Below are 27,605 nucleotides of genomic sequence, written 5' to 3' on the forward strand. Positions count from 1 at the left end.
CACCACACTCTCAACACCAGAGACTGGTTCAGTTTTAACCTTGGGAGCTAGTGCAACTTGTATCAATTGAAGTTTACCATTTCTCTGTTTATTGTGTATTTATTAACTAACAAAAGTTATTTATTTTAATTTTTTAAAAAACTGCAGGACCACAGTGAAAAATGTGATTTCAAATCTTACTGGTATAAAAGCAGTTTCAATTAGACCCAGAGTAAGTAATATTTGGCACATGTACACTGTGCCAATAATGTAAGTCACTCTGAACATATTTTTTCGATTTAATATCTTTCATTTTCATGATATTTTTGACCTTAAATCCCCAATGTTTTTCAGGGCTATCTGGCTGGAAACAGTTTAATTGTCAAAGGCAAAAACAAACTTTACTCTCCTGTACCCAGGATTCCCAATGCTCCATTGCCATTAATTTCATCATATGTGAGAATCATAATGCTATAGAATTTTCATATATAAATACTTACCTATTAAATTTTCTAGACCAACCTGTTTTATTCATGCTCTGCAAAATCAGTTTCAACAATAGACTGGATATATACAGATATGGAAAAAACTTAAAATAGTTGGGTTTACCACACGGATGTTGTTCTCCAGGAAGAAATTTGCAACTCCAACAGCAGTCAGGACATTCAACACCATTCAGGACAGAACACTTAACTGGCAAACACTTCAATATTGACTCCCTTTACAATTGATATACAGTAGCAGCAATGTGTGCCATCCATGCATTGATGGAAATTAACAAAGGCTCCTTCAACATCACCTTCCATACCACTACCATCTAGAAGAACAAGGGAAACAGATACATGGGAACACCACCTCCTGCAAGTTCCCCTCTGGACCAAACACCATCCTGTCATGGAACCATATCACCATTCCTTCAGTGTCGCTGGGTCAAAATTCTGGAACTCCCTCCTGCATTGTAGGTGTACCTATTTTCCATGGACTGTAGTGGTTTAAGAAGGCTGCTCACCGCCCCCTTCTCCAAGGCAATTAATACCTAGCCTGTGACGTCCATGTCATGTGGATGAATAATAAAATGTATTTAGTTCTCTATAGACCCAATAATTAAATGAGAGATTAGGCAAGTATTAGTTGCTTTGTATGCACTAATCCTCATTCACAGCACTATCCATCTTCTCGACTTTGTTCCTTCACTGTCGCTGGGTCAAACTCCTGGAAATCTCCTTCCTAAGGGCATTGTGGGACACAGTAGGTGGACTGCAGTAGTTCGAGGCGGCAGCTCACCACCAACTTGTCAAGGGCAACTAGTGACAGGCAATCAATTCTTTCCCACAGATGAATAAAAACTTAGACTTTCCATACTACTTTTTTCTTTACAGTGTCTTCAAACTGTTAACAACTACAGAACAGAAACTATCATTCTCACAAGCCCAGATTTCATAAGTTGTAACTCAACAGACCACTTTGCTCTATTCAGGGCAATCCAAAGGGTAAATATTCACAAAATAATTGTATTTTTAACAGGTCTGTTTCAAAATGTATAAAATATGCTATGGATCAAAAACATTTGTTATTGCTTTGAGTATCTGTTTTATTAATTAATACATCGAGAACATTACCATCAATTAGAATGCAGAAGTAGACTCTAATCATTGCTAATACAGATATAACGTATAGTCTTTTTATATCAAATAATCAGGTCTCCATGTTATAGAGTAATTATAGTAAAATACATAGGTTAAAGTATACAAAACTTCTCATTCAGAATGACACTACACAAATGAAAATGATGAACAAATTGTGAAGACTAACATTTGCTGCTTACAAAAGTGTAACAGGTACTCGAAGGCAAAAAGAATGTCTCATGAAAGGAAATTAGTGCAAGTACAGTCGTTTTACATAAATACAACTTAACAGAAACTAGAGGGATATTTTGCAAACTAATCCTTCTTTAGGGTGGATTTGAGTTCAGTCTCATCTGGATGTGAATTTGCTGAGTAGCCGACAGCTGCTTCTTCTTTACTTGGAGCGCTTAGGGAAAGGTAACAACATTAGCAACAATCTGAATTATTTAACCTAAATTTATCAACCTGTTACTAGATGCAGCTAAAATTACAATTGGGAGAAGAAAAAATTTAATGTTTTGGACAGGTACTGAACAACTGCATAATTCCCCATGGTGCAAACACACTAGAATCTACCTCATAACCAAAAGACAAAAGAATGCAGATACCGGAAATTTAACATGAAAAACACTAGTTGGGATTTTGTTGAGCCAATGAGGATTTCACCCACAAGTTGGAGAATGGTGTGGAACCACATCAGTTCTATAGGGGAGGTCTGAATGAATCCAGTGCCCTGTGGCATGTCATTAGCCACTGTTGGCTTTCCCCACAAGAGAGGTCCCCAGAGGCAGAAGACTTGCCCAGCAAGAAGCAGTCAGCCAATCCAAGATTGGCAGCTCTTCGTGTTGCTGACACAAGCCTGAGCAGTGGCTGCTGATGGTACTACACCCAGGATCATGGAGGTACAGCAGGCAGCCATATGAGTGAAGGCAGGATAAGGTCACCACAGGGTGCTTGAGGCATGGGCAGCAGGTTGGCTTTCAGCAATCCATTCCCACCAACCTTGAGGCCAGTCCTTCAATCAGACACAAAGTACTTGACAATAAGAGACCATTCTCCAATATGACAACACCCACCACCACCCAACACCAAGAGGCAGCTGGCAAATCCGACTGGTTTCACCGGATGGTTTTTTGAGGACACGGGAGATGTGTGCAGTGTCCATTTAGTCTCTAAACTGCGATTGGCTCGGGGCAAGGTACAAGGCAAGTGAATGGAAGTGTATATTTGAAAGTGTAAATAAAAGATCAAATCAAGTATCTTACAAGCTTGATAAGCTGCACAAATCTAGCAATATAAATGCTTGAATTTAGAAAGGTGAAGTGTGATTCTCAGGATACTAAAGGGAATGCACAGGTTAGATATACAGAAACGTTCTGCTGGTTGAGCATCTAGGACAAGTGTGCATTGTCAAAGTGAAGTTAGAAAACGCTTCTAGACAAAAGGTGATTAAAGGTTGGAACATTGTTTCACAAATAACAACTATATAAGATGATTCATTTTATAACTGAGAGTGAGAAATATTTGGACTAGTGAATACAGGACACAGATGAGCATGTAGAGTTATGCAAATCACTAAATGGAGTATAGGCTTAAAGGCCTACTCCTGATCCTGTGGTCTTGTTTCATGCCACATGTTACCTATGGTATCCATATGTTTTCCTGTGGTATCTAGACTGATTTGTTTGTCATGAATGACGGAAGTTAAAACTGGAATTCAGTTTGACCCAAATCAATCCCCCAATGGATTAGCCTACGATTTAATATTGTTGCAAACTTCGCGTTCTCCCTAGATATCAGAGAGAGGGACATTGTCTAAACTTCTCAGGGATGAATTTAGTTTTGTGACATTAATTCCAAATGGGTGATAGTAAAATGGGAGATTGATTTTTATACCTTGCCCAATTTGCTTTCTTATTGAAGTTAGATCACCTTCATGGCCAGAAAAGCAAAGTCACTAGGATTGGATTCAATTCCTTTCCTTAAGTTCAAGCATCTGTCAAACATTGTGCTAATTTTCATACACAAACAGTACATTATGTCGACACAAACTTTCTCATGAATAGACAACAGTAGAAAGAATTCTACCACCTGAGTCTAAATAGCATTTTAAAAACAAACTGTTTAAAATTAAATAAATTTGTGTTTCATGTTTGAGCATGTCAGTAGATATTAATTATCCAGTATTAGTAGATACTAGATTTAGCATCTACAAGAAATACCTTATTATAAATATCCTCCATACAGGTTTTGTTGCACCAAAGATTAAAATGGCTCAAAATTTTAATAAACTAACACATTTAATTCCTTAGAAATTAAACAGAATTTAAATATTTAATGAAATGTCCATACCTTGAATTATGATAATAATTCATTGTTGTGGAGAAAGTAAAGAAGCAGACAGCCAGAAAAGACGTGATGACCAGTGAAATGAGAACTAGTCCACATAAAAAACAAAGCAGGACAACACCACCTATCGACAGCATCAGACCTGGTAGATAATTAATTTTAAAAATAATCTAAATTATACAGAAAGCTGAACGTTTTATACAGACACCGCCTCAATGCAGGAGACGTTATAAATAAACTTATGTTGTTATGTTATTCATTTCTTGCAGACAGGTGAACTCTTAGTCTGAATATTACTTTTGGTAAAATGTTTATTTTCACTATGTCAGAGAGATATACATTACTTTTCTTCTTCAAGAAAATATTTTGACAGAGACAAACAGTAAATTACACTATATAAAATTAAGCAACTGACTAACAAAGAATGAAGATAACTTAAAATGTATAGGAAGCTGTTCTGATGATAATGTGACAGTATGGAAGCTGGCCATTCAGCCCATCAGGTCCACACTGACCCTCTGACGAGCATCCCTCCCAGATCTATCCCCTCACGCCCCCACCAGGCTAACCCAGCTAGCCTGCACACTATGGTCAATTTAGCATGGCCAATTGACCTAACCTGCACATCTTTGGACTGTGGGAGGAAACCGGAGCACCTAGTGGAAACACATGCAGACATTGGGAGAAAGTGCAAACTCCATACAGTCATCCAAGGCTGGAATCAAACTAGAGTTTCTGGAGCTGTGAGGCAGCAGTGCTAACCACTGAACCAACATGCCACCCTACACAATACGCACTGCACTAGAAGGGGCATTGTAAATTTTGCAATGTATAGGTTTCTCATTACACTTCACTATTAAAGGTTTCATTTAAGCCTTGAAAATAAACTAATAGGTACTATCTTGGATTTTCTGTCACTCCAATTCAAATCATTCAATTTTTGAAACCTTCCTTCAAATGCATAATTCTATGGGCTGAAGAGCCATGCATATCACTAAACAGGCTGGGACGTTTTTCACTAGGGCATAGGAGGTTGAGAGATGACCTTAAAGAGGTTTACAAAATAAGTATGTAAGTTAGCTTGCTAAGTCTGAAGGTTTGTTTTCAGATGTTTCATCACCATGGTAACATCACCAGTGAGAGTCTCTGCTGAAGTGCTGGTGGTATGTCCTGCCTCTCTATTTATAGGTCTTGGTTTCTTAAAGTGGGTGATGTCATTTCTGGTTTGATTTTTCAAGGGAAGGTAGATAGGATCTAAATCAATGTGCTTATTGGTGGAGATCTGGTTAGAATACCACATCTCTAAGAATTCTCATGCATGTCTTTGTTTCGTCTGTCCACGGATGTGTGTGTTGTGCCCATCAAAGTGGTGTCCTTCTTTGCCTGTATGTATATAACCTAGTGATAGTGGGTCATGTCTTTTGGTGACCAGTTGGTGTTCGTGTATCCTGGTGGCAAGTTTTCTGCTAGTTTGTTCGACGTAGTGTTTTTACAGTCCTTGCATGGTATCTTGTAAATGATGTTAGTTTTGCTGGTAGCATCAAAGATCAAGACCTATAAATAGAGACATACCACCAACTCTTCACCGGAGACTCTCACTGATGATGTTACCTAGTCATGATGATGAAACATTTGAAAACAAACCTTCCAGCTCAGTGAGCTAACTTACATACTTATCATCAACCTGAGCTACAAATCTTCTCAAAACTTGCTAGGTTTACAAAATAATGAGGGGCTTAGATAAGGTGAATGGCAGGTGTGTTTCATGGGGGGGGGGGGGGGTAATTTTAAGACTAGGGGACATATTTTTAAGGTGAGAGAAAATAGAACATTACAGTGCAGTACAGGCCCTTCGGCCCTCGATGTTGTGCCGCCCTGTCATACTAATCTGAAGCCCATCCCACCTACACTATTCTACGTACGTCCGTAGGCCTGTCCGATGACAACTTAAATGCACTTAAACTTGGCAAATCTACTACTGTTGCTGGCAAAGCATTCCATACCCTTACTACTCTCTGAGTAAAGAAACTACCTCTGACATCTGTCTTATACCTATCTCTCCTCACTTTAAAGTTGTGTCCCCTCGTGTTTGCTGTCCCCATACTTGGAAAAAGGCTCTCCCTGTCCACCCTATCTAACCCTCTGATTATCTTATATGTCTCTATTAAGTCACCTCTCAACTTTCTTCTCTCTAACGAGAACAGCCTCAAGGCCCTCAGCCTTTCCTTGTAAGACATTCCTTCCATACCAGGCAACATCCTAGTAAATCTCCTCTGCACCCTTTCCAAAGTTTCAACATCCTTCTTATAATGCGGTGACCAGAACTGTACACAATACTCCAAGTGTGGCCGTACCAGAGCTTTGTACAGCTGCAGCATAACCTCCTGGTTCTGGAACTCAATCCCTCTATTAATAAAGGCCAAAACACTGTATGCCTTCTTAACAACCCTGTCAATGTGGGCGGCAACTTTCAGGGATCTGTGTACATGGACACCGAGATCTCTCTGCTCATCTGCACTCCCAAGAATCTTACCATTAGCCCAATACTTTGCATTCCAATTATTCCGTCCAAAGTGTATCACCTCATACTTGTCCACATTAAACTCCTTTTGCCACCTCTCAGCCCAGCTCTGCAGCTTATCTATGTCTCTCTGCAACCTACAACATCCTTCGTCACTATCCACAACTCCACCAACCTTAGTGTCATCCGCCAATTTACTAACCCACCTTTCTAAGCCCTCATCCAGGTCATTTATAAAAATGACGAACAGCAGTGGACCCAACACCGACCCTTGCGGTATGCCACTAGTAACTGGACACCAAGATGAACATGTTCCATCAACTACAACCCTCTGTTTTCTTTCAGCAAGCCAATTACTGATCCAAACTGCTATATCTCCCACAATCCCATTCCTCCGCATTTTGTACAATAGCCTACTGTGAGGAACCTAATCGAACGCCTTGCTGAAATCCATATACACCACATCAACCGGTTTACTCTCATCAACTTGTTTGGTCACTTTGTCAAAAAACTCAATAAGATTCGTTAGGCACAACCTACCCTTCACAAAACCGTGCTGACTGTCCCTGATCAGATTATTCTTTTCTAGATGGTTATAAATTCTATCTCTTAGAACCTTTTCCAATACTTTACCAACAACTGAAGTGAGACTCACTGGTCTGTAATTACCAGGGTTGTCTCTACTACCCTTTTTGAACAAGGAACCACATTTGCTATCCTCCAATAATCCTCAGGCACTATTCCTGTAGTCAATGATGATTTGAAGATCAATGCCAAAGGCTCAGCAATCTCTTCCCCTGCTCCCCAGAGGATTCTGGGATAGATCCCATCCGGCCCAGGGGACTTGTCTATTTTCACACTCTGCAGTATTTCTAATACCTCTTCCTTGTGAACCTCAATCTCTTCCAGTCTAGATGCAAGTATCTCTGTATCTTCCTCGCCAACATTTTCATTTTCTATAGTGAACACTGTCGAAAAATATTTATTTAGTGCTTCCCCTATCTCCTCTGACTCCATACACAACTTCCCACTAATATCCTTGATTGGCCCTAATTTAACTCTCGTCATTCTTTTATTCCTGACATACCTATGGAAAGCCTTAGGGTTTACCCTGATCCTATCCGCCAACAACTTCTCATGTCTCCTCCTGGCTCTTCTGAGCTCTCTTTTTAGGTCTTTCCTGACTTCCTTGTAACCCTCAAGCGCCCTAACTGAGTTTTCACATTTTGTCCTAACATAAGCCTTCTTCTTCTTCTTGACCAGGGATTCCACTTCCTTAGTAAACCACGGCTCACACGTTCTCTATCTTCCTCCCTGCCTGACAGGTACATACTTATCTAGGACACACAGGAGTTTTTCCTTGAATAAGCTCCACATTTTTAATGTGCTCATCCCCTGCAGTTTCCTTCCCCATTCTACGCTTCCTAAATCTTTCCTAATTGCATCGTAATTTCCCTTCCCCCAGCTGTAACTCTTGATCGGTGGAGTACACCTATCCCTTTCCATCACAAAAGTAAACCTGACAGAACTGTGATCGCTGTCTCCAAAGTGCTCACCTACTTCCAAGTCTAACACCTGGCCAGGCTCATTACCCAGTACTAAATCTAAAGTGGCTTCACCCCTTGTTGGCCTGTCTACGTACTGTGTCAGGAAGCCCTCCTGCACACACTGGACAAACACTGACCCATCTATAGTACTCGTACTATAGTGTTCCCAGTCAATATTTGGATAGTTGAAGGCCCCCATGACAACTACCCTGCCTCTCTCACTCCTATCGAGAATCATCTTTTCTATCTTTTCCTCTACATCTCTGGGACTATTTGGAGGCCTACAGAAAACTCCCAGCATGGTGACTTCTCCTTTCCTGTTTCTAACCTCAGCCCATACTACCTCAGTTAACGAGTCCCCAAAGATCCTTTCGACAACTGTAATATTGTCCCTGATCAACAATGCCACACCTCCCCCTCTTTTACCATCTTCTTTGTTCTTACTGAAACATCTGAATCCTGGAACCTACAACAGCCATTCCTGTCCCTGCTCTATCCATGTCTCCATAATGGCCACAACATCGAAGTCCCAGGTACCAACCCATGCTGCCAGTTCACCCACTTGATTTCAGATGCTCCTTGTGTTGAAGTACACACACTTCAAACCAGGTTCTTGCTTGCCAGTGTCAGATACTTGATTTTGGAACTCCCTACTCTCATCCTCTTCTGCACCTGTCCTACAATTTTGGTTCCCATCCCCCTGCTGTATTAGTTTAAATCCACCTTAATAGCTTTAGTGAATTTCCCCCCCCACCCCACCCAGGATATTGGTACCCCTCTGGTTTAGATGAAGACCATCCTGGTTGTAGAGGTCCCACCTACCCCTGAAAGAGCTCCAATTATCCAAAAACCTGAAACCCTTCCTCCTGCACCATCCCTGTAGCCACGTGTTCAACTCCTTTCTCTCCCTATTCCTCACCTCACTAGCACGTGGCACTGGCAGCAAACCAGAGAAAACAACTCTGTTTGTCCTTGCTCTAAGCTTCCATCCTAGCTCCCTGAATTTCTGCCTCAAGTCCCCATCTCTCTTCTGACCTATGTTTTTGGTGCCAATGTGGACCACGACTTGGGGCTGCTCTCCCTCCCCGCGAAGGATCCCAAAAACACGATCAAGAGACATCACGGACCCTGGCACCAGGAGGCAACACACCAACCGTGAGTCTCTCTCGCCCCCACAGAACCACCTATCTGTTCCCCTAACTATCGAGTCCCCAATGACTACTGCTCTGCTCCTCTTCCCCCTTCCCTTCAGAGCAGCAGGTGCCCCACTGCTTTCCCCTGGTAAGTCATCCCCCCAAACAGTATCCAAAACAGTATACTTACTGTTGAGGGGAAAGGCCACAGGGGATCCCTGCACTGCCTGCTGGTTCCCTTTCTGTCCCCTAACTGTCACCCATCTGTCTTTTTCTTTTATCTGGGGAGTGACTACCTCTCTGTAAGTCCAGTCAATAACCCCCTCTGCCTCCCGAATGATCCGAAGTTCATCCAACTCCAGCTCCAGTTCCCTAACGTGGTTTTCGAGCAGCTGGTGTTGGGTGCACTTCCCACAGATGTAGCCAGCAGGGACACTAGTGGTTTCCCTTACTTCCCACATTCTGCAAGAGGAACATTCCACTGCCCTAAACTCCATTTCCACTATTCTAACTCCCAAAGCGACTACTAAAAAAAAGGATTAGGTAATAAACTAGTTACCTTACCTTGTCAATCTGGCTCCCACAACTTTTTTTTTAGGTTAGAGGAGGAGGATGGGTGGGAGACACTACCCGAGTAGTGTTTCAGGTAACGCAACCATGAAAATATAAACTGTTCTACTTACCCTTCCCAGAAGTCCTCTGCTCGCTCCTCCCTCGCTGGCCTGAAGGCAAGAAGTTTAAATATACTTACCTGCCTTCCCGACAATCACCTCACACCAACGTCACCTCCTCCCGGCTCCTGCCTCTCACTGCTCCAAAGTGGCTCCGAAGAAGAAAGATTACAAAGGCCATGAGGGACTTTTTTTTTACACAGAGAGTGGCTCATGTGTGGAATGAACGTCCAGAAGAAGTGGTGGATGTGAGCACAGTTACAAAGTTTACAAGGCCTTTCGATAAGTTCAAGAATAACAGATGTTTGGAGGGATCTAAGCCAAGTGCAGGCAGGTGGGACTAGTTTAGTTTGGGTTAGAGTCGGCATGGACTGGTTGGACTGAAAGGTCTGTTTCTGTGCTGTGTGACTCTATATCAAAATAGAAATTGTTTTCTAGATGACAAGCCTTGGGAAATTCCTGTGTACCATTCTGCTCTAAAAAATGAGAATGATTAGAATGAGGAGCTCTCCAACCAGAGGATTATATTTAATCTGTTAGGCAGATGCTATGCGTTTACTTGGTTCAGAACCCATCTTCCATGGCCCCAAATGAGACAAACAATACTCCCCACATGCAACTAAATGACAGATCAGATTAACCCAATACTTTTTTTTTCATTTTTTAAGCAATTTTGTGAGGGGAATAAAAACAGATGGACCTAGAAAATTTGAGCGTATCCATTCTTCTATTTGGAAATGTTCACTGATACTATAGCCACCCATGCACAATTCCACACTGTTTCCTCAAGTTTAATAATAAACAGAATTATGACATAGCCGTTTTTAATAATGTAGTTATATAAATAAGCCTTTCATGGAATTCAGTACCTTCCATCACAATGAAACCAAGGCAGGCCAAGAGAGATGTAATCACTGCGAAAATCAAGAATAAACCAACTGGCACGGCTGCCATTATGGTAAACACCAATAACAACAACGCAAGGAAAGGGTGGTCATCTAGGTACTGACCCACAGAGGTGCTCATGAAAGCTGCAACCTGCAAAACCGACAGATTAACAGGGATTAGGAGGTGAAATCATTCTTTGTACGGTTGGGATCATAGAACTTCAGTTTACCAAAGGAAAACAATTATATGATTAGTTCCCAATTTAACATGAGACACATTTGCAACTACCTAACTGTAGACATTTAAAATTCTCATGCTCATTCTTGCCATGGGGTGGGTCATGTGTTCCTTCAGCTCATGCACACTGAAATCTTTTTGTCCCATTTTTGCTGTCCATACCTTATTGTTTAACCCTAAACTGTGGAATTTCGTCGCTGAAGCCTTCTGAAATCCTATTTTTCTTCAACTCTCTTCATATAGAAACATAGAACGTAAGAACTTTCAACCATTGAGCCTATTCCACCATTCAATATGATCTTGGCTGATCCTGCATCTTAATGCCATACTCTTGCACTTTCCCCAAAACCTCGACATTGCTAGTGTCTAGTAATCTATTTCCTTCTAAGCTATATTTAGGCACTTTGCCTCAAACACCTTCTGTGGTGGAGAATTCCGCTGGTTCACCAGTTCTATTCATCTCAGTTCTAAGTTAGTTAGCCTGTATTCTGAGACCATGACCCTCTTTTCTTGATACCCCTGCCCCGAACTAACATGCCAGGGGAAACATCACCCCAGTCTGTCTAGTCTTGTCAGAATTTGATAAGCTTTAATAAGATCCCCTCTCATTTTTCTAAGCTCCAGTGAATGCAGACCCAGTCCACCTGATCTCTCCCCATTACCCAATCTCTCATCATAATCCAAACACTCCTCCTAACTTGATCTCTACTTGCAACCCAAACACTCTGCATAACTCAATCCTGGGATCTCACAAATCAGTCTGATGAACGTTGCTGCACTCCCTCTATGACAAATAATCCTTTCTTAGCTAAAGGAGACAAAATCTGCACACAATATTCCATATCTTGTTTCACTAAGATCGTGTCCAGCTGCAGGAAAACTTCCTACTTCCAGCACTGAAACCCTCTTGCAATGAAGTGACAAACAATGCTGCAACCAGGCTGGTCTTCAATTTGAATCTGAAACCTCTCACATACTGATTCACAGCGTAACCCCTAAGTGAGAATCATACGTCTAAACCATTGAGCTGACTGGTGGTTTTGTTTTTAGTCTTGATAATCCTTTTTGTCTGATCATTCTCCTGTGAAGTGCTTTGGGAATTGCTTCTCTAACGACCATACTATTTAAATGGGAGTTATTGTTAAACACTGGATTAGTGGTGCTGGAAGAGCACAGCAGTTCAGGCAGCATCCAACGAGCAGCGAAATCGACGTAACCGTTATTGTTAAACAGTCTGCTTCAATTTTTACCTGATGGATATTTTGTCACATCTCAACAGATGCCTTAATTTAGTGAGCAAATTACACTAAATGTTTAAATCATTTTCAATACTCTGAAATTATGTGCAATTTAAAACAAAACCATGCTTTCAGTTATCAGTAATGCTCTCAAGACATTAATGAGTCAAAAAGTGTGACGCTGGAAAAGCACAGCAAGTCAGGCAGCATCTGAGGGGCAGGAGAGTCAATTTTTCAGGCATAAGCCCTTCATCAGGAGTGCGCTGATCATTCCTGATGAAGGGCTTACGTGCACAATGTCAACTCTCCTGCTTCTCAGATGCTGCTTGACCTGCTGTGCTTTTCCAGTGTCACACTTTTTGACTCTGATCTCCAGCATCTGTGGTCCTCACTTTCTCCTCATTAATGAGTCGGTCCAGTAGCTTATTCCAGCTGGGACAGAGCCTTTATGATTTATAAATCACAAATGTGAATTGATCTTCCACTACTTAGCTTGTACAGAACAGTAGAATGTGCAACATTGATCAATTAATTTTAGTATATATGGATACAATTAATGACACTTCTATAAAACACCCATTTGTGTTTGGCCAAAAAAAAATGTCTTGGATTCAGTTTAGAACTCTAACAAAATGCACAATTAAGTAGACATAGAGTCTTTGAGCTCTTGGTAAATTAAGACTGTGAACACAGCTATCTTTAGTTAGGCTAATTTTAAACTGAATTTGACACTTTCTCCAACTCAATCAGCATTCCAAAGCTATAATAACTCAGCTAACGTCTGATGGGGAGATGTCCAGTCTCAAATACCAAACAAGAGTTCAGTGTTACTCAGTTTAACTCTTTTCTTTCAATCCAAAACTGCTGGATTATTCTTTTCATAGAATACATATTCATATATACATCCAATAAACTTCTAGATAAAAGTCTGTTATAATCAAGAAATATCAACTAATAGGAATATACTAAAAAGCTGGAAGGAACCCAGAATCAAAATGTAATTAGATTTGATGGGGTTTTCATAATTCATCAGGAATGTGGGCAGAGTAGGGAAAAAACATTTCCCATCAATGTACCAATCGGGAAGGAAAGCAGTCAAACACATTTAAGGTAATTGGCAAAAGAAACAATGAAGACACGAGGAGAAACTTATTCACAGAGAGTGCTTAGGATCTGGAAAGTGGTGTCTGAGTGTGTGGTGGAGGCAGGTTCCACCAAGGCAAAAGAAAGTGGATTATCATCTAAGAAGGAAAAATATGTAGGGCTCCATGGAGAAGGCGGGGTTGGGCACTACATAGATTGCTCATTCAAGATGGGCTGAATTGTCTTCTTTTGTGCTGTAGCCATTGTTTCTGAGAATTGTTGAGTTAATTGACTCAGTTCATTAGGATTTTGATTTTCCAGCAAATAAATTAAACAACAGGTAATTGTGAACAAAATAATGAATTGTGAATGTGTTTTCCATTTCATGATGTTGAACAGGCAGATTTCTTAGCTTTATTCCAGCTGGACAAGAAACTTTAAAGGTATATAATTTCACAATATATTCATTCAACCTTAATCATGTATATTTTATACATATATATCATACAATTGAAAATTTATATACATAGAAAATAGGAGTAGCAGTAGGCAATTCAGCCCTTCAAGCCCGTCATTCAATATGACCATGGCTGATCATCAAACTCAGTACTCAGTTCCTTTTTTCTTCCCATATCCTTCAGCCCTATGCACTATATCTAACTCCTTTCTGAAAACATTAGTGTTTTGGCTTCAACCACTTTTTGTGTAGGGAATTCCACAGGCTTCCCACCCTCTGGGTGAAGAAATTTCTTCTCATCTCATTATTCAATGGCCTACCATGTATCCTTAGAATGTGACTCCTGATTCTGGATTCGCTGGTCAACAGGAACATCTTTCTTGCGTTTACCCTATCCAGTCGTGTTAGAATTTTATATGTTTCTATGAGATTCTGACTCATCGTAAGAATCGTAAAGATGTATAGCATGGAAACAGACCCTTTGGCCCAACTTGTCCATGCTGACCAGATATCCTAAATTAATCTAGTCCCATTTACCAGCATTTGACCCATATCTATTTAAATATTTCCTATTCAATACCCATGCCTTTTAAATGTTGTAATTGTACCAGCTTCCACCATTTCCTCTGGCAGCTCATTGAATACACGCACCATCCTCTACATGAAAAAGTTGCCCCTTAGGTCCCTTTTAAATCTTTCCTCTCTCACCTTAAACTTATGCCTTCTACTTTTGGACTCCCCTACCCTGGGGAAAAGACCTTGACTATTCACCCAATCCATGCACCTCATGAATTTATAAAATTCTATAAGGTCACTTCTCAGACTCTGATGCTCCAGGGAAAATAGCCCCAGCCTATTCAGTGTCTACCTATAAGCTCAAACCCTCCAACCCTGGCAACATCCTTGCAAATCTTTTCTGAACCTTCTCAAGTTTCACAACATCTTCCGATAGCAAGGAGACCAGAATTGAACAAAGTGGCCTAAGCAATGTCCTATACAGCTGCAATATGTCCTCCCAACTCCTATTCTCAAAGCACCGACCAATAAAGGCAAGCATACCAAATGCTTTCATCACTACACTGTTTACCTGAGACTCAAGGAATTATGAACCTGCAACCCATTATTAAATGGGATTATTACAATACCCTTTTGTATCAAGTTTCTGAATTATATAAATACATTGGTGCCAAGTTCGAATATTAGAAGAAGAATTTTGTGTTATTTACTAATTGAAGATTAATAATTTATTCAAGCTAAACTCCTTTTAATAAAGGTATGTTACTATGCAAGGCTGAACATATGTAACAGTTACCGAGGAAATGGCAAGCTACAGCTTGTTCAAAACACATTTTTACTCAGGTAATACTTAGCTACACAAAACAAAACATGCCAGTATGTAAGTTGTATGTTATAGTTCAGTTTCTGGTTCAGTAAACATGGATCACCAACTGCAGTTCTGGATTAATGAATAATACTTGGAAAAATGTATTTTCCAAATTCTCTAAAATGTTTCCTTTGAATAGGGGATGTCTTTATTATTCATATTTTTTACATGTTATTGATGCCAAATGCATTATATTTCCTTCATTCAATTGCCCAATACCATATAATTTGTGACTGCATTATGACTGTGGAACGTTATATGATGATATGTTTTAAGCTGCCTCCTTACATGTAAGGTAAAATGGGAGCAGTAGAGAGGTACCTCATATGAAGACAAGCCCATGTTACCTGGTTTCCACAGGGATAAGGTCTCAGGTCAAAAGCCACTCAAAGAAAGAAACAACTTCCCAACATCTAGATACAAAGGAGACAGCAGCTCTTCATATCATGTGCAGATTCTTGGATTGTGGCAGGCAATCAGACCAGGGGAAGGAGAACCACTAATGCTCCTAAGCCAGGCAGAAGTTAAGGAATGCCTTTGGGTTAATCACTAAGTGGAGGGTTGCTGGGGATGGAACCTGAGTCTGAGGAAAAAAGGGTTGTGAGGAGTTTTAAAAAATTCCAGTGAATTACCAGAGGATACCATGCAACAGGAAATCCACTCAATTATGCTCAAAAGGTTGAGTGAAGGGTGCTTTGTTGAAAAGGTAAAGCAAGAAGAGATCCTGTCAGAGCCGGGAGGAGCTTTAGACTTTAAACTCAAAAGTCTGTTGACTGTGAATATAGTGCAATAGATGCGTTCAAGCTCCTGTGGAATAATAATTATATGGATGCCAAATGGGATTTTTGGCTCTGTTAAAAACTGACTGGGGCACACATTTTCCATGGTTTAGTGTATTAGGTGCCGAATAACAAAAACTCAACAGGCCTGGGAACACTTATGCAGGTGCCTAATAACAAAAACTCAACAGGCTTGGGAACATTTATACAGCCAGAAACAGAGTTAACATCTTGAGTCTGGTATAAATCTTCATAACTATTTTGATTTTAGCTTGATTGTTACAGTACAAGTCTTAAAACCCATGAAAGTTTTTGTTGTGTGATCCTGAATCAGTCACTGGGGAAATGATATATCCTATAAAAAGATATTGGTTTCTAGGGGATCATAACAATGACATAATTCTCTTAATATTTACAAGTACCCTGCATGACCCCTTGCTTAATGATTCTGCTTAATGCAGAAGTAATAATGACATATATGAAGGATATCATACCTTTGAGTTGCTGCTGATTGTATGCATCATTGCATTAAATCGATTTTGAAGGTCTTGCATTTCTCTTGCTAATGGTAACCCTTCAGATTTTGACATTTTACCCGCCATTTCATTCATTTCCAGCAAGATGGACCCTCAGTGACAGGAGATAAAACTGTATAGAAGAAAAAAAGTTCTTAAAGCAAATAATTATCTTGTTTGTTAAGAATCACAATTAAGCTGAGTGGGATTATAATGACTTGAAATGCTAGTGTTAGAGAAAACATAAAAGTAGTTAACATAAACTGACATTCTGAAATATTCTTAAATGGGAATTTCATGTATTTATTTTCTAATACCCGATGACATCAAAATTGTGAAGCTTTTAAAATGAGGAACTATTTCCAAAAGGAGATAGGTTCACCAGGACAAACACATTTTCTAATCTTTCAAATGATTCAAACCTGTCTCCCATAACCTAAAAAAATGTCATTAGATGCTTGCACAGATTTTCCCTCTGATGTTATGATTTCTCTTCTGGTCATTCAGGAGCACCATGTTCCATTTAGTGAGGAAAAACAAGGATCGTTTGCCATCACAATAAAATGATGATTGCAGCAAGACCTTTCATACATTTATACTCCAGTAAAGGATGCAAGATTCAATTAGGAATTGTCTACTGATTTCCTGACATTAATGATATTGGGGCTGTATAAAGTTGCAGAGCAGAGAAGCACAAAGCAAAATCAATGTGGTTATAATGAGAGATTTCATCAGACTGGGAGATGCAGAGGAACTGAATTGGTAAAGGTGACAAAATCTCTAAATTCTGCAGAATATTTACTTGCCACAACACATTTCAGAACATAGGAGAGAACAAGCGAGAATAGATTTTGTGATGAGCAACAAATCAGAAATTGTTTACCATCTCACAGTAAAGGAACATATTGTGAATATGGATCATGATTTGCCTGGGGTTTATACTAGATTTGAACAAGAAAGTGACTCATTAGAAAAGATTTTTAATTTACACAAGTGAAAATTTGAAAAGCTAAACAGTAAATTCATCTTTGTAAATTGGTTTGAATGACAAATGGTTAAACCCACAAACAAAAGAGAAGTACTCAAAGTGGTATCTGTTTCAATGCATACATTGTATGTACCCATCAAAGGAAAAGCTCCAGTAAAGCAAACAAAAGCAAGCAGAAAGAATTGAACTTGAAGAGACCTATACAAGCTGGCATGAAGGTCTAGTCGCGGTATGGAGGTCTTGTCCCAGTTTTCCGGTGCACCCTGAACCAAGGAGTCAAGGAATCATTAACTGAATTGTGACGAACTTTTATTTTCTTTTTCTTCTTATTTATGATTTCTGTCCCTAATTTAGGTACCATGGTATGGTGAGTTATAAAACTTTTCACTGTATTTGTTTTGGTAAAAATCCACATGACAATAAATTGCAGTTCTATTCTAACCCAAAATGTAAACATTTAGTGGACTGAGAAGTCCAAGTGAGTTGGTACATAGGGACAGAAAGACATCAAGAACGTTTGTGAAATGCAGGACTTTATCACAAAGAGTTTGACTACAAATTGGAAGAATTTATGTTGTAATGGTATAAAGACTTGGAACCCATTCAAACTATGATCTTCAACTTTGGCTATGGTAACTTGGGAAAATGTACTGCCCTGGAGGGGGTAATAGTGCAGCTTTAGCAGAATTATACAGGCCTTAAGAGATTAAATGGAGTCTCGAGATAAATGGAGATAAACTTGGGCTTTGGGGGGATCTAAATGAATGAAATGAATAGAAAATTTATTCAGGAAGCTTTCTCAAACCTTAGAACATTTCTTAATTTGCAAAGTATACCATTTCAGCACTGACAATAGATTTATAATTTTATAACTATAATATTATAAATGAATAAAAGTATATATCTGAAGGTTTATTCCACAATAAATGAAAAGGTTATGAATTTCCAAGCAAATAAAATAACATGCCTTTTTTTCTTAAATTTTGTTTAGCACAGCTCACAGATAACAAATAGTTATTCATCCCAAGCTTTGAAAATAGAAGGCTAAGAGGTTTATAAATTCAGAGTTTGTGAGAAGATTAGTAGCTCGGGTGCTCGTTGTTGTGGTTCTGTTCACCGAGCTGGGAATTTGTGTTGCAGACGTTTCGTCCCCTGTCTAGGTGACATCCTCAGTGTTTGGGAGCCTCCTGTGAAGCACTTCTGTGATCTTTCCTCCGGCATTTGTAGTGGTTTGAATCTGCCGCTTCCGGTTGTCAGTTCCAGCTGTCCGCTGCAGTAGTCGGTATATTGGGTCCAGGTCGATGTGCTTATTGATTAAATCTGTGGATGAGTGCCATGCCTCCAGGAATTCCCTGGCTGTTCTCTGTTTGGCTTGTCCTATAATAGTAGTGGTGTCCCAGTCAAATTCATGTTGCTTGTCATGGCATGGCACTCATCCACAGATTCAATCAATAAGCACATCGACCTGGACCCAATATACCGACCACTGCAGCAGACAGCTGGAACTGACAACCGGAAGTGGCAGATTCAAACCACTATAAATGCCGGAGGAAAGATCACAGAAGCGCTTCACAGAAGGCTCCCAAGCTCTGAGGATGTCACCTAGACAGGGGACGAAACGTCTGCAACACAAATTCCCAGCTCGGTGAACAGAACCACAACAACAGGTTTATAAATTATCCTACACCATATTAATAAGGTTTAAAATTACACAACAACAGTTTATAGTCCAACAGGCTTATTTCGAAGTACAAGCTTTTAAAGCGCTGCTCCTTCATCAGGCAGCTAGTGGGACAGGATGACAGGACACAGAATTTATAGTAAAAGATCAAAGTCTCATACAACTGATGCGATGTATTGAACAAACCAAGATTGCTGTTAAGTCTTTAAATCACTTAGAATGGGTTGCAGGTTTCGATTCATTAATAGGTAAATCCCAGAATTTCTTTCAAATCACATTCCCGAGATAACTTAAGGTTTTATAAAAAAAGATGACATCCCAGCTCAGACAATGCATTAAAGGTGTGAAGTTAGAATCTGTCTGTATTCCAACCTTGAGTCAGACCGGTTCTACTTCCAAAGCAGGAATTTATAAAATGTCACATGGGCTGACTGCCTAAAGATTATGTGCTTTTTGAACAAAATAGAATGTACCTGCAAATGTAAATTCACCCCACAGACTTGCAGGTGTGTGTGCACGTGCGTGTGAGGGAGACAGGGTGAGTGAGTGAGTGTATGTGTGTGTGAGAGAGAGGGAGAGAGTGTGAGAGTGCGTGTGTGCATGAGTGTGACGGAATATATGCTGGTGAGAGGGTGTACACACGTGTGTGTGTGTGTGTGTGTGTGTCTGAGAGAGAGAGTGTGTCTGAGAGAGTCTGCGTGAGTGTGATTGTGTGTAAGAGTGTATGTATATAGTGTCGTGAGGTTACTTGTAGTGTGACATGAACCCAAGATCCTGGTTGAGGCCATCCTCATGGGTACCGAACTTGGCTATCAGCTTCTGCTCGGTGACTCTATATTGTTGCATATCCCGAAGTCCCTCTTGGATAACGGTCACCCAAAGATCCAAAGCCAAATGTCCTTGACTGCTGAAGTGTTCCATGACTGGGAGGGATCATCCCTGCGTGGTGATTGTTGCACGGTGTCCATTCATCTGTTGTAGCGTCTGCTTGGTCTCACCAATGTACCACACCTCAGGGCATCCTTGCCTACAGCATATGAGATAGACACATCTGAGACACGAGTACCTGCCGTGCACGTGGTAGGTGGAGTTCACAAGCGTAAGGTAGTATCTATGTCGACACTCTGACGCGTCTTGCAGTGGTTGCCACAACAGGGTTGTGTGGTGTTGTGGTCAATGTTGTTCCTGAAGGCTGGGCTGTTCATTGAGAACAATGGTCTGTTTAAGGTTTGGCAGTTGTTCAAAGGTGAGAAGTGGAGGCGTAGGAGAGATCTTGGAAAGGTGCTCATCCTCATTGATACTGTGTTGCAGGCTGTTAAGAACATGGGAAGTACTGGATAATCGGTCGTATCCTGTGTCTGTCTCCTGAGGAGGTCATTACGGTTTCTCGCTATGGCACATTGGAACTGGTGATTGATGAGTTGGACTATAACCTGGTGTTGTGACTTTTAACTTTGTCCACCCCAATCCAACACCAGCGCCTCCACATATTAACAAGGTAACTGTTTTACAGAAACTAAACCAGTGAAAGCTAGAATGACACAACCTCTATGCTCAGCCTCCTGAGAGCTGACATTCAGCATTTGCTTCTTTCTTTAGATTTTCTGTAAAATACAATCTGAAATATTAACTTCTATATTTCCTTGACAGAAACTGACTGACCTTTCGCATGCTTATATAAAAGCAAACTACTGCTAACGCTGGAAAAATGAAATAGATACAGAAAGTGCTGGAAAAACTCAGCTGGTCTGGCAGCATCTGTGGAGAGAGAAACAGTTAACATTTCCGAAGAAGAATCATGTCGGACTTGAAACATTAACTCTGTTTCTCTCTCCACAGATGCTACCAGATCTGCTAAGTTTCCCCAAGGCTTTCTGTTGCTTGTATCTTTCTTAAACTTAATGTTAAACTCACTTACCATCAAATTATTAATTAATTCAGGCATGATACCAGTACTGGATTTTTTATAGTATGTTTCCTTCTTGGTTCTAATGAAAATTTTGTCATAAAATAATTCTAAACACACTTTAGAAATTCATTGCCCTTACAACATGAACTGTTTTGCAGTATGTGTGGAAGTTAAAGTTATAGCTACTTTGCATTTGTTATATTTAGGACCTTTCTAACTTTTCCAAAATGTATAATCCATTATGCAACATAACAAGTTCAGTTATACAGTCATAGAGCATGGAAACAGATCCTTTGCTCCAATTCATCCAAGTTGACCAAGTTTCCCAAACTAAACTCTGGCAGTTCATTCCACATATGAAATATGCTCTGTGAGAAAAACGTTGCCCCTCATGTCCCTTTTAAATCTTTCCACCCTCTCCGTAAAATTGTACCATGTAATTTTGAACTCCCTTACCCCTAGGGAAAAGAACTAGCTGAGTTTCTCCAGCACTTTCTCTATCATAGAACCAGCATTAGCAGTAGTTTGCTTTTATATAAGCATGGGAAAGGTCAGTAAGTTTCTGTCAAGGAAATATAGAAGTTAATATTTCAGATTGCACTTTACAGAAAATCTAAAGAAAGAAGCAAATGCTGAATGTCAATTCTCAGGAGGCTGAGCATAGAGGTTGTGTCATTCCAGCTTTTGCTGGTTTAGTTTCTGTAAAACAGTTACCTTATTAATGCTCCTAATGATTTTATAAAGTTCTACACAGACCATAAGACATAGGAGCAGAAATTAGGCCATTCAGTCCATCGTGTCTGCTCTGCCATTCAATCATGGATGATAGGTTTTTCAATCCCATTTTCCCGCATTCTCCCCTCAACCTCCTACCCTCCAAAGGAAAACGTTCTCGCCAATACAGCCTCTTCTTATAACTCAAGCCCTCCAGTCTTGGTAACATCCTTGTAAATCTTTTATGCATCCTTTCTAATTTAATAATATCCTTCCTATAGCAGAGCAACCAGAACAGTACACAACATTCCAACAACAACCACAACATGACGTTCCAACTCCTATACTCAATGTTCTGATCAATGAAGGCAAGCATGCCAAATAACTTCATTTACCAATAGATCCACCTGTGGTAAACACTGGTTCACCACACCTTTCAAGGAACTATGTACTTGAACCCCAAAGTCTCTCTGTTTGACAACACTCTTAACTTGGCACTTTAAATATTCAATAAGATCACAGAGTAATAAAGATGTACCGCACAGAAACAAATCCTTCAGTCCAACTTGTTCGTGCTAACCATAAACTAAACTAGTCCCGCTTGTTTGCACTTGGCCCATATCCATCCAAACATTTCTTATTCATGAACTTAGCTGAAAATGTGTTGCTGGAAAAGCGCAGGTCAGGCAGCATCCAAGGAGCAGGAGAATCGACGTTTCGGGCATGAGCCTTGGATGCTGCCTGATCTGCTGCGCATTTCCAGCAACGCATTTTCAGCTCTGATGTCCAGCATCTGCAATCCTCACTTTCTTCTACTCATGAACTTACCCAAATATCTTTTAAATATTCTAACCATACCCACAACCACCGCTTCTTTGGAAGTTCATTCCACACACGAACCACTCTCTGTGTAATAAAGTTGCCTCTCTTCTTATTAAAATCTTTCTCCTCTCACCTGGAAAATATGGCCCCTAGTCTTGAAATCCCCCATCCTAGGGAAAAGACCTTGGGCTATTCACCCATTCCATGCCCCTCATGATTATACAAACTTCCATAAGGTCACCCCTCAACCTCCTACGCTCCAACACGGCTGACCGGATTTTAACTTCAACTCTTGATTCCTGCATAACCCCAATAATCTTTCATCCCCTTGGTCATCATATATCCACCTTCCTATCCCTCAAAAAATGTAAGGATTCTGCATCCACTAACTTTTGGTGAAAGGAATTCCAAAGACATTCACACCCATTTTTAAAGCTCAGTTTTAAATGAGTGACCCCTAGCTCTAGATTCTCCCACAAGACGAAATGGTCCACAAGTTCTCTCAGGATCTTGTATCTTTCCATCAAGTTACCTCTGACTCTTGTAGACTCCAGAGCCTTGTTGTTTCTATCAATTCCCACCGGTCCATTTTAAAACAGGAAAACTCTTGTCATCAATCTCCCTGTGACCAGGGCATCTGCTCAGGAGCTGGATGCATCCTCCCAGGGCTGGGCCCCGCATAGCAACGGGGAGCTGGGCCCCGCATAGCAACGGGGAGGTAGCCCCCCCATTCCCTTAGCAACCGGCTCCGGGGCCTAGGGATGACGGTGGATAGTGCCCGGGGGGGGCACACAGCGTTACCGCCTAAAAGGAGTCACGCAGATCCTCGGCCTCATAAAATCGACATCTAACCCACCTCCTTCCTCCTTCGGGGTCGCTGGGGCCTGGGTTTCCCCCCGGGCGGCCTTGGGCTGTGGGGGAAGTGATGGGGGCGGGGAGGAACGATCCGCTCTAATCCCCCCGGGTATACCCGCCGCTCATTTCGCTTTGACACAAACCCGATGAAGAAAACGAAAAGTTGAAATGCATCCCGAGTCCCGGAAGCTGAGGTGTTCCGGATTCCGAGGGACGGACGAATGTGTTTTGCTGCTCGAGGGAGCTCAGAGTACGGCAGGAATATCATTATTATCTTTTTCCATTCTGTTTGTTCTTGATGTGTTGTGCCCTATAAAGCAGAGGGGACACTTTTTTTCTCTGATGGCACTAATTCGAGGCAGTATTTACTTAGAAAATTCTCATTTTCTCTATTCTCACTCTCAGTTCCCCAGTTTCCTCCCACTCACTCATTCTCACTCTCACTCTCATTTCCCTCAGTTTCCTCCCACTCACTCATTCTCACTTTCAATTTCCTCCCACTCACTCATTCTCACTCTCATTCCCCCCAGTTTCCTCCCACTCACTCATTCTCACTCTCGTTTCCCTCAGTTTCATCCCACTCACTCATTCTCACTCTCACTTCCCTCCCACTCACTCATTCTCACTCTCAGTCCCCCCAGTTTCCTCCCACTCACTCATTCTCACTCTTATCCCCCTCGCCCTTACCACCCATTTGGGAATCCACTCCCATTTCTTTTAATTTCGTTCCAGTAATTGTCACTCTCATTATCCCCAGTTTCCTCTTTATACTTAAGAATTCTCACTCATTTGCCCCTTTTTCATTCCATTTGAGAATTAATTTTTATTGCTCCCCAATTTTCAACCAATTTATGAAGCTTCACTCTCCATTACCTCCACAATGTCCTCTTACCACTGAGGGAGATGGCAACATCATCTGTGGGCTGATGTGTGACACCAAGATGAACTATAACACTGCACCATCTGAAATTACCCTAGCCCCAATAGTTTTGTTTTGTTACATATCCATGATCCTGTGTAGATGGAAAATAATTGATTACAGCCTCATAAAATCTGTTCCTATTGGAAGATGACTGAAACTAGCTTATAAACTGAAGGCAAAATCTTTGAATATTTTGAATTTATATAGCATCTTATGGTTATCAAGACAAGTTTTGAAGTACATTTATATATAAAGTAAATTACTTTCAAGTAAAATAAATATTTGTAATCCAGGCACTTAGATGAGTACTGCTACTAAATTTTTATATGATTAAAGCTGCATAACTTTTAAAAGATTTTTTCCTGGAGATGAATAATAAAAAATGCTACCTAGTTTCAAAGATTTCTCTCTTGCTCTCCTTTGAACAATGGCTATTGTTCTCTTATTCTTTCTTGGCCTGAAAATAAGAAAAAAACAAAGCCCTGTTAGATATTGGAATTACCAAAAATTATTTATTTTGTATCTTTATTCACCACATCATAGACATTGCTGCCTATGTAGGTGACCTGCACTACTTATATTAGGCACCTCCTGATCCATTCATTTCTGGCCATTGTATTTTTTATGGAGCCATGTACGCCTGTCCCCAACAACAACATAATGTGAGGAAACATCCACAATGATCATGGATGGAAAACCTTGATTAAATAGATTTATTTGGAATCACTAGCTCTCGGAGCGCTGCTCCTCCTTCAGGTGACTGTGAAGCCGTAAGACACAGAATTTATAGCTAAAGATTATAGTGTCATGCAAGTAAAATGATATATTTAATAAACCGAGATTGTTGATAAGTCTTTCATCTTTTCGAGTGGGCTACAGGTTTCGCTTCATTAATATGTAAATCCCAGAACTTCTTCTAAGTCACATTCTCAAGATAGCTTAAGATTTTTTAACAAAAGGTGACATCTTAGCTCAGACAATGCATTAGAAGTGTGAGGTCAGAGTCTGTCTGTATCCCAATCTTGAGTCACACTGATTCTATTTCCAAAGTGGAATTTACAAAATATTATATGGATTGACTGTTTGCATTGACTGCCTACAGGTTGTGCACTTCATGAGCAAAATAGAATGTGCCTGCAAATATAATTCTACAAATACAAATCCTCCCCATAGACTTTTATGTGTGTGCGTGTGCAGGAGAGAGAGAGAGAGAGAGAGAGAGAGTGAGTGAGTATCTGCATGTGAGTGCTCTTGAGAGAGAGTGTGTTTGCGTGTGTGCAAGCTTGGTAAAGTGTGTGTATGGGTGTGATGGAGCATAAGGCTGTGAGAGGGTTCGTGTGTGGGTGTGAGGGGTATATGTGTGTGTTTATGAAAGAGCGTCTGTATGAGAGAGGGTCTGCATGCGTGTGTGAATATATAAGAGTCTGTGTGCGTGTGTAATAGAGAGTGTATAGTGTAGTGGGGTCACCTGTAGTGTGACATGAACCCAAGGTCCCAGGTGAGGCCATCCTCATGGGTACTGTACTCATGAAGATGGCCTTAAATGGGACCTTAGGTTCATGTCACACTACAGGTAACTCCAATACACAAGCACACATACACATACTCTTAGATACTCACACACTCACGCAGACCCTTTCTCATACACACACTCGCTCTCATACACACACATACCACCCCCATACACACACCCATGCATGCAACCTCTCACCGGTTTATACCCCATCACACTTGCACACACTTTACCAAGCTTGCACACACACAAACACACACTTTCTCACGTGCACTCCCACTCACACACTCACTTTCTCTCTCTCTCCTGCACACGTACACGCAGAAGTTTATGGGGTGAATTTGTATTTGCAGAATTATATTCGCAGATACATTCTATTTTACTCAAAAAATGCACAATCTGCAAGCAGTCAATGCAGGCAGTCAATCCATATAATACTTGTAAATTCCATTTTGGAAATAGAACCAGTCTGACACAAGATTGGGATATAGGCAGTCTCTTACCTCATACCTTTTAAGGCATTGTCTGAGCTGAGATGTCACTTTTTGTTATAAAACCTTACCATTGTCTTGAGAATGTGACTTAAAAGAAGTTCTGGAATTTACATATTAAACTACCAAAGCCAGCAAGCCCATTCTAAAAGGTGAAAGACTTAACAATCTAGGTTTGTTCAATGTATCATTGTATCACTGTAATCATTTGCTATAAATTCTGTGTCTTATGGTCCTGCTTCACAACCACGAGATGAAGAAGCAGCACTCTGAAAGCTAGTGCTTCCAAATAAACCAGTTGGACTATAACCTGGTGTTGTGTGATTTTTAACTTTGTCCACTCCAGTCCAACACTGGCTCCTCTACCTCTTGATTAAATAAGCATTTTTTCTACTTGATTAGAGATTGAAACTATATTTCCTCAACTTTAAGTGTATTCCCACTACACCTAACCTCTCCCCTTAGAAATGATCAGAAGTGCTACAGACCTAATAAGAACATGAGTAATTAATTCAGCAAGTCAGGTCTGTTTCACTATTTGGCAAAGCTGACCTAGTGGTAGTCCTCTGCGGCAAAAGCTTCAAATTCAACTCAAAATACTTGAGAGAGTAATCTATGCTGACACATCAGTGTACTACTGAGAGTATGTCGTGTGATTGAAGATTTTATCTTTTGGGAAAGACTTTAAACTGAGGCACCATCTGCTCATCTCAGGTAGACTTTAGATTTCTCATGGAAAAGCTTAAATTATCTAATACTGTCCTAGCCCAATATATATTCCTCCATCAGCATTTGAAATTGAAAACCGTAATTCATTTATTTGTTATTAGTGGAATGTTTCTATCCATAAACCAGCAGTCATGTTTCCTTATATTGACTAACGTCAAAAGTACTTAATTGGCAGTAAAACACTTTAGTACATCCTAAGATTGTGCAAGGTGCTTTTTATTGCAAGTTCTTTTATCTTAATTGCATTTGTGGATTTTTTTTTGTTGGATCAACATCCTTGTCTCTTATTGAACAGGGGAAAAGAAAGCTGATTTGAAAACACTTAATACTACTTAGCCTATTCTGAACACTGTGTCAGGCAAACAAATTGGGACTCCTTCATCCTTGTACCGTAATACCAGCTTTGGAATCAATAAACTAAATAATTTCTAAGATTTCCGAATCATAATCAAATACATGATGATATACTTTAAACTGATTGCAGCTAGGACTCATTCTGTCTGAGTTGTGAAAGATATTTACTATACCCCTGCACCAACAACCTGAGCATGTTTTAATGAAGAATGATTCCAATA

At 40.3% G+C, this 27,605-nt stretch overlaps 1 protein-coding gene across 6 annotated transcripts; it reads right to left on the reverse strand.

Moving 5' to 3' along the window:
• Positions 1 to 1,557: 1,557 nt before the first annotated feature.
• On the reverse strand, positions 1,558 to 23,795 carry LOC140464692 (lipid droplet assembly factor 1-like). Of its 6 annotated transcripts, none has more exons than XM_072560100.1 (6): positions 23,519 to 23,795; positions 16,610 to 16,632; positions 16,386 to 16,513; positions 10,695 to 10,863; positions 3,957 to 4,095; positions 1,558 to 2,010 (listed from the first exon to the last, which is right to left on the reverse strand). In XM_072560100.1, the coding sequence occupies exons 1-6, from the start codon at positions 23,641 to 23,643 to the stop codon at positions 1,920 to 1,922; spliced, it is 675 nt and encodes a 224-aa protein (XP_072416201.1). In that variant the 5' UTR covers positions 23,644 to 23,795; the 3' UTR covers positions 1,558 to 1,919. The 6 variants fall into 6 exon arrangements, with proteins under 6 accessions (XP_072416201.1, XP_072416204.1, XP_072416205.1 ...); XM_072560103.1 differs by having other exon boundaries at positions 23,377 to 23,528; XM_072560104.1 differs by lacking the exon at positions 23,519 to 23,795 and adding an exon at positions 23,053 to 23,210.
• Positions 23,796 to 27,605: the final 3,810 nt, after the last annotated feature.

The sequence above is a fragment of the Chiloscyllium punctatum genome, chromosome 40 (genome assembly GCF_047496795.1).
Source record: "Chiloscyllium punctatum isolate Juve2018m chromosome 40, sChiPun1.3, whole genome shotgun sequence".
Lineage (NCBI taxonomy): Eukaryota > Metazoa > Chordata > Chondrichthyes > Orectolobiformes > Hemiscylliidae > Chiloscyllium > Chiloscyllium punctatum.

Excerpts from the sequence above, each read along its gene's own strand:
- LOC140464692 (XM_072560100.1), bottom strand. The coding sequence starts at position 23,643 with ATGATATTCCTGCCGTACTCTGAGCTCCCTCGAGCAGCAAAACACATT. Across the intron at positions 4,096-10,694 it reads TGGTTTCATTGTGATGGAAG|GTCTGATGCTGTCGATAGGT; the intron begins GTACTGAATTCC and ends ATTATCTACCAG. Across the intron at positions 2,011-3,956 it reads AATTATTATCATAATTCAAG|CGCTCCAAGTAAAGAAGAAG; the intron begins GTATGGACATTT and ends CCTTTCCCTAAG.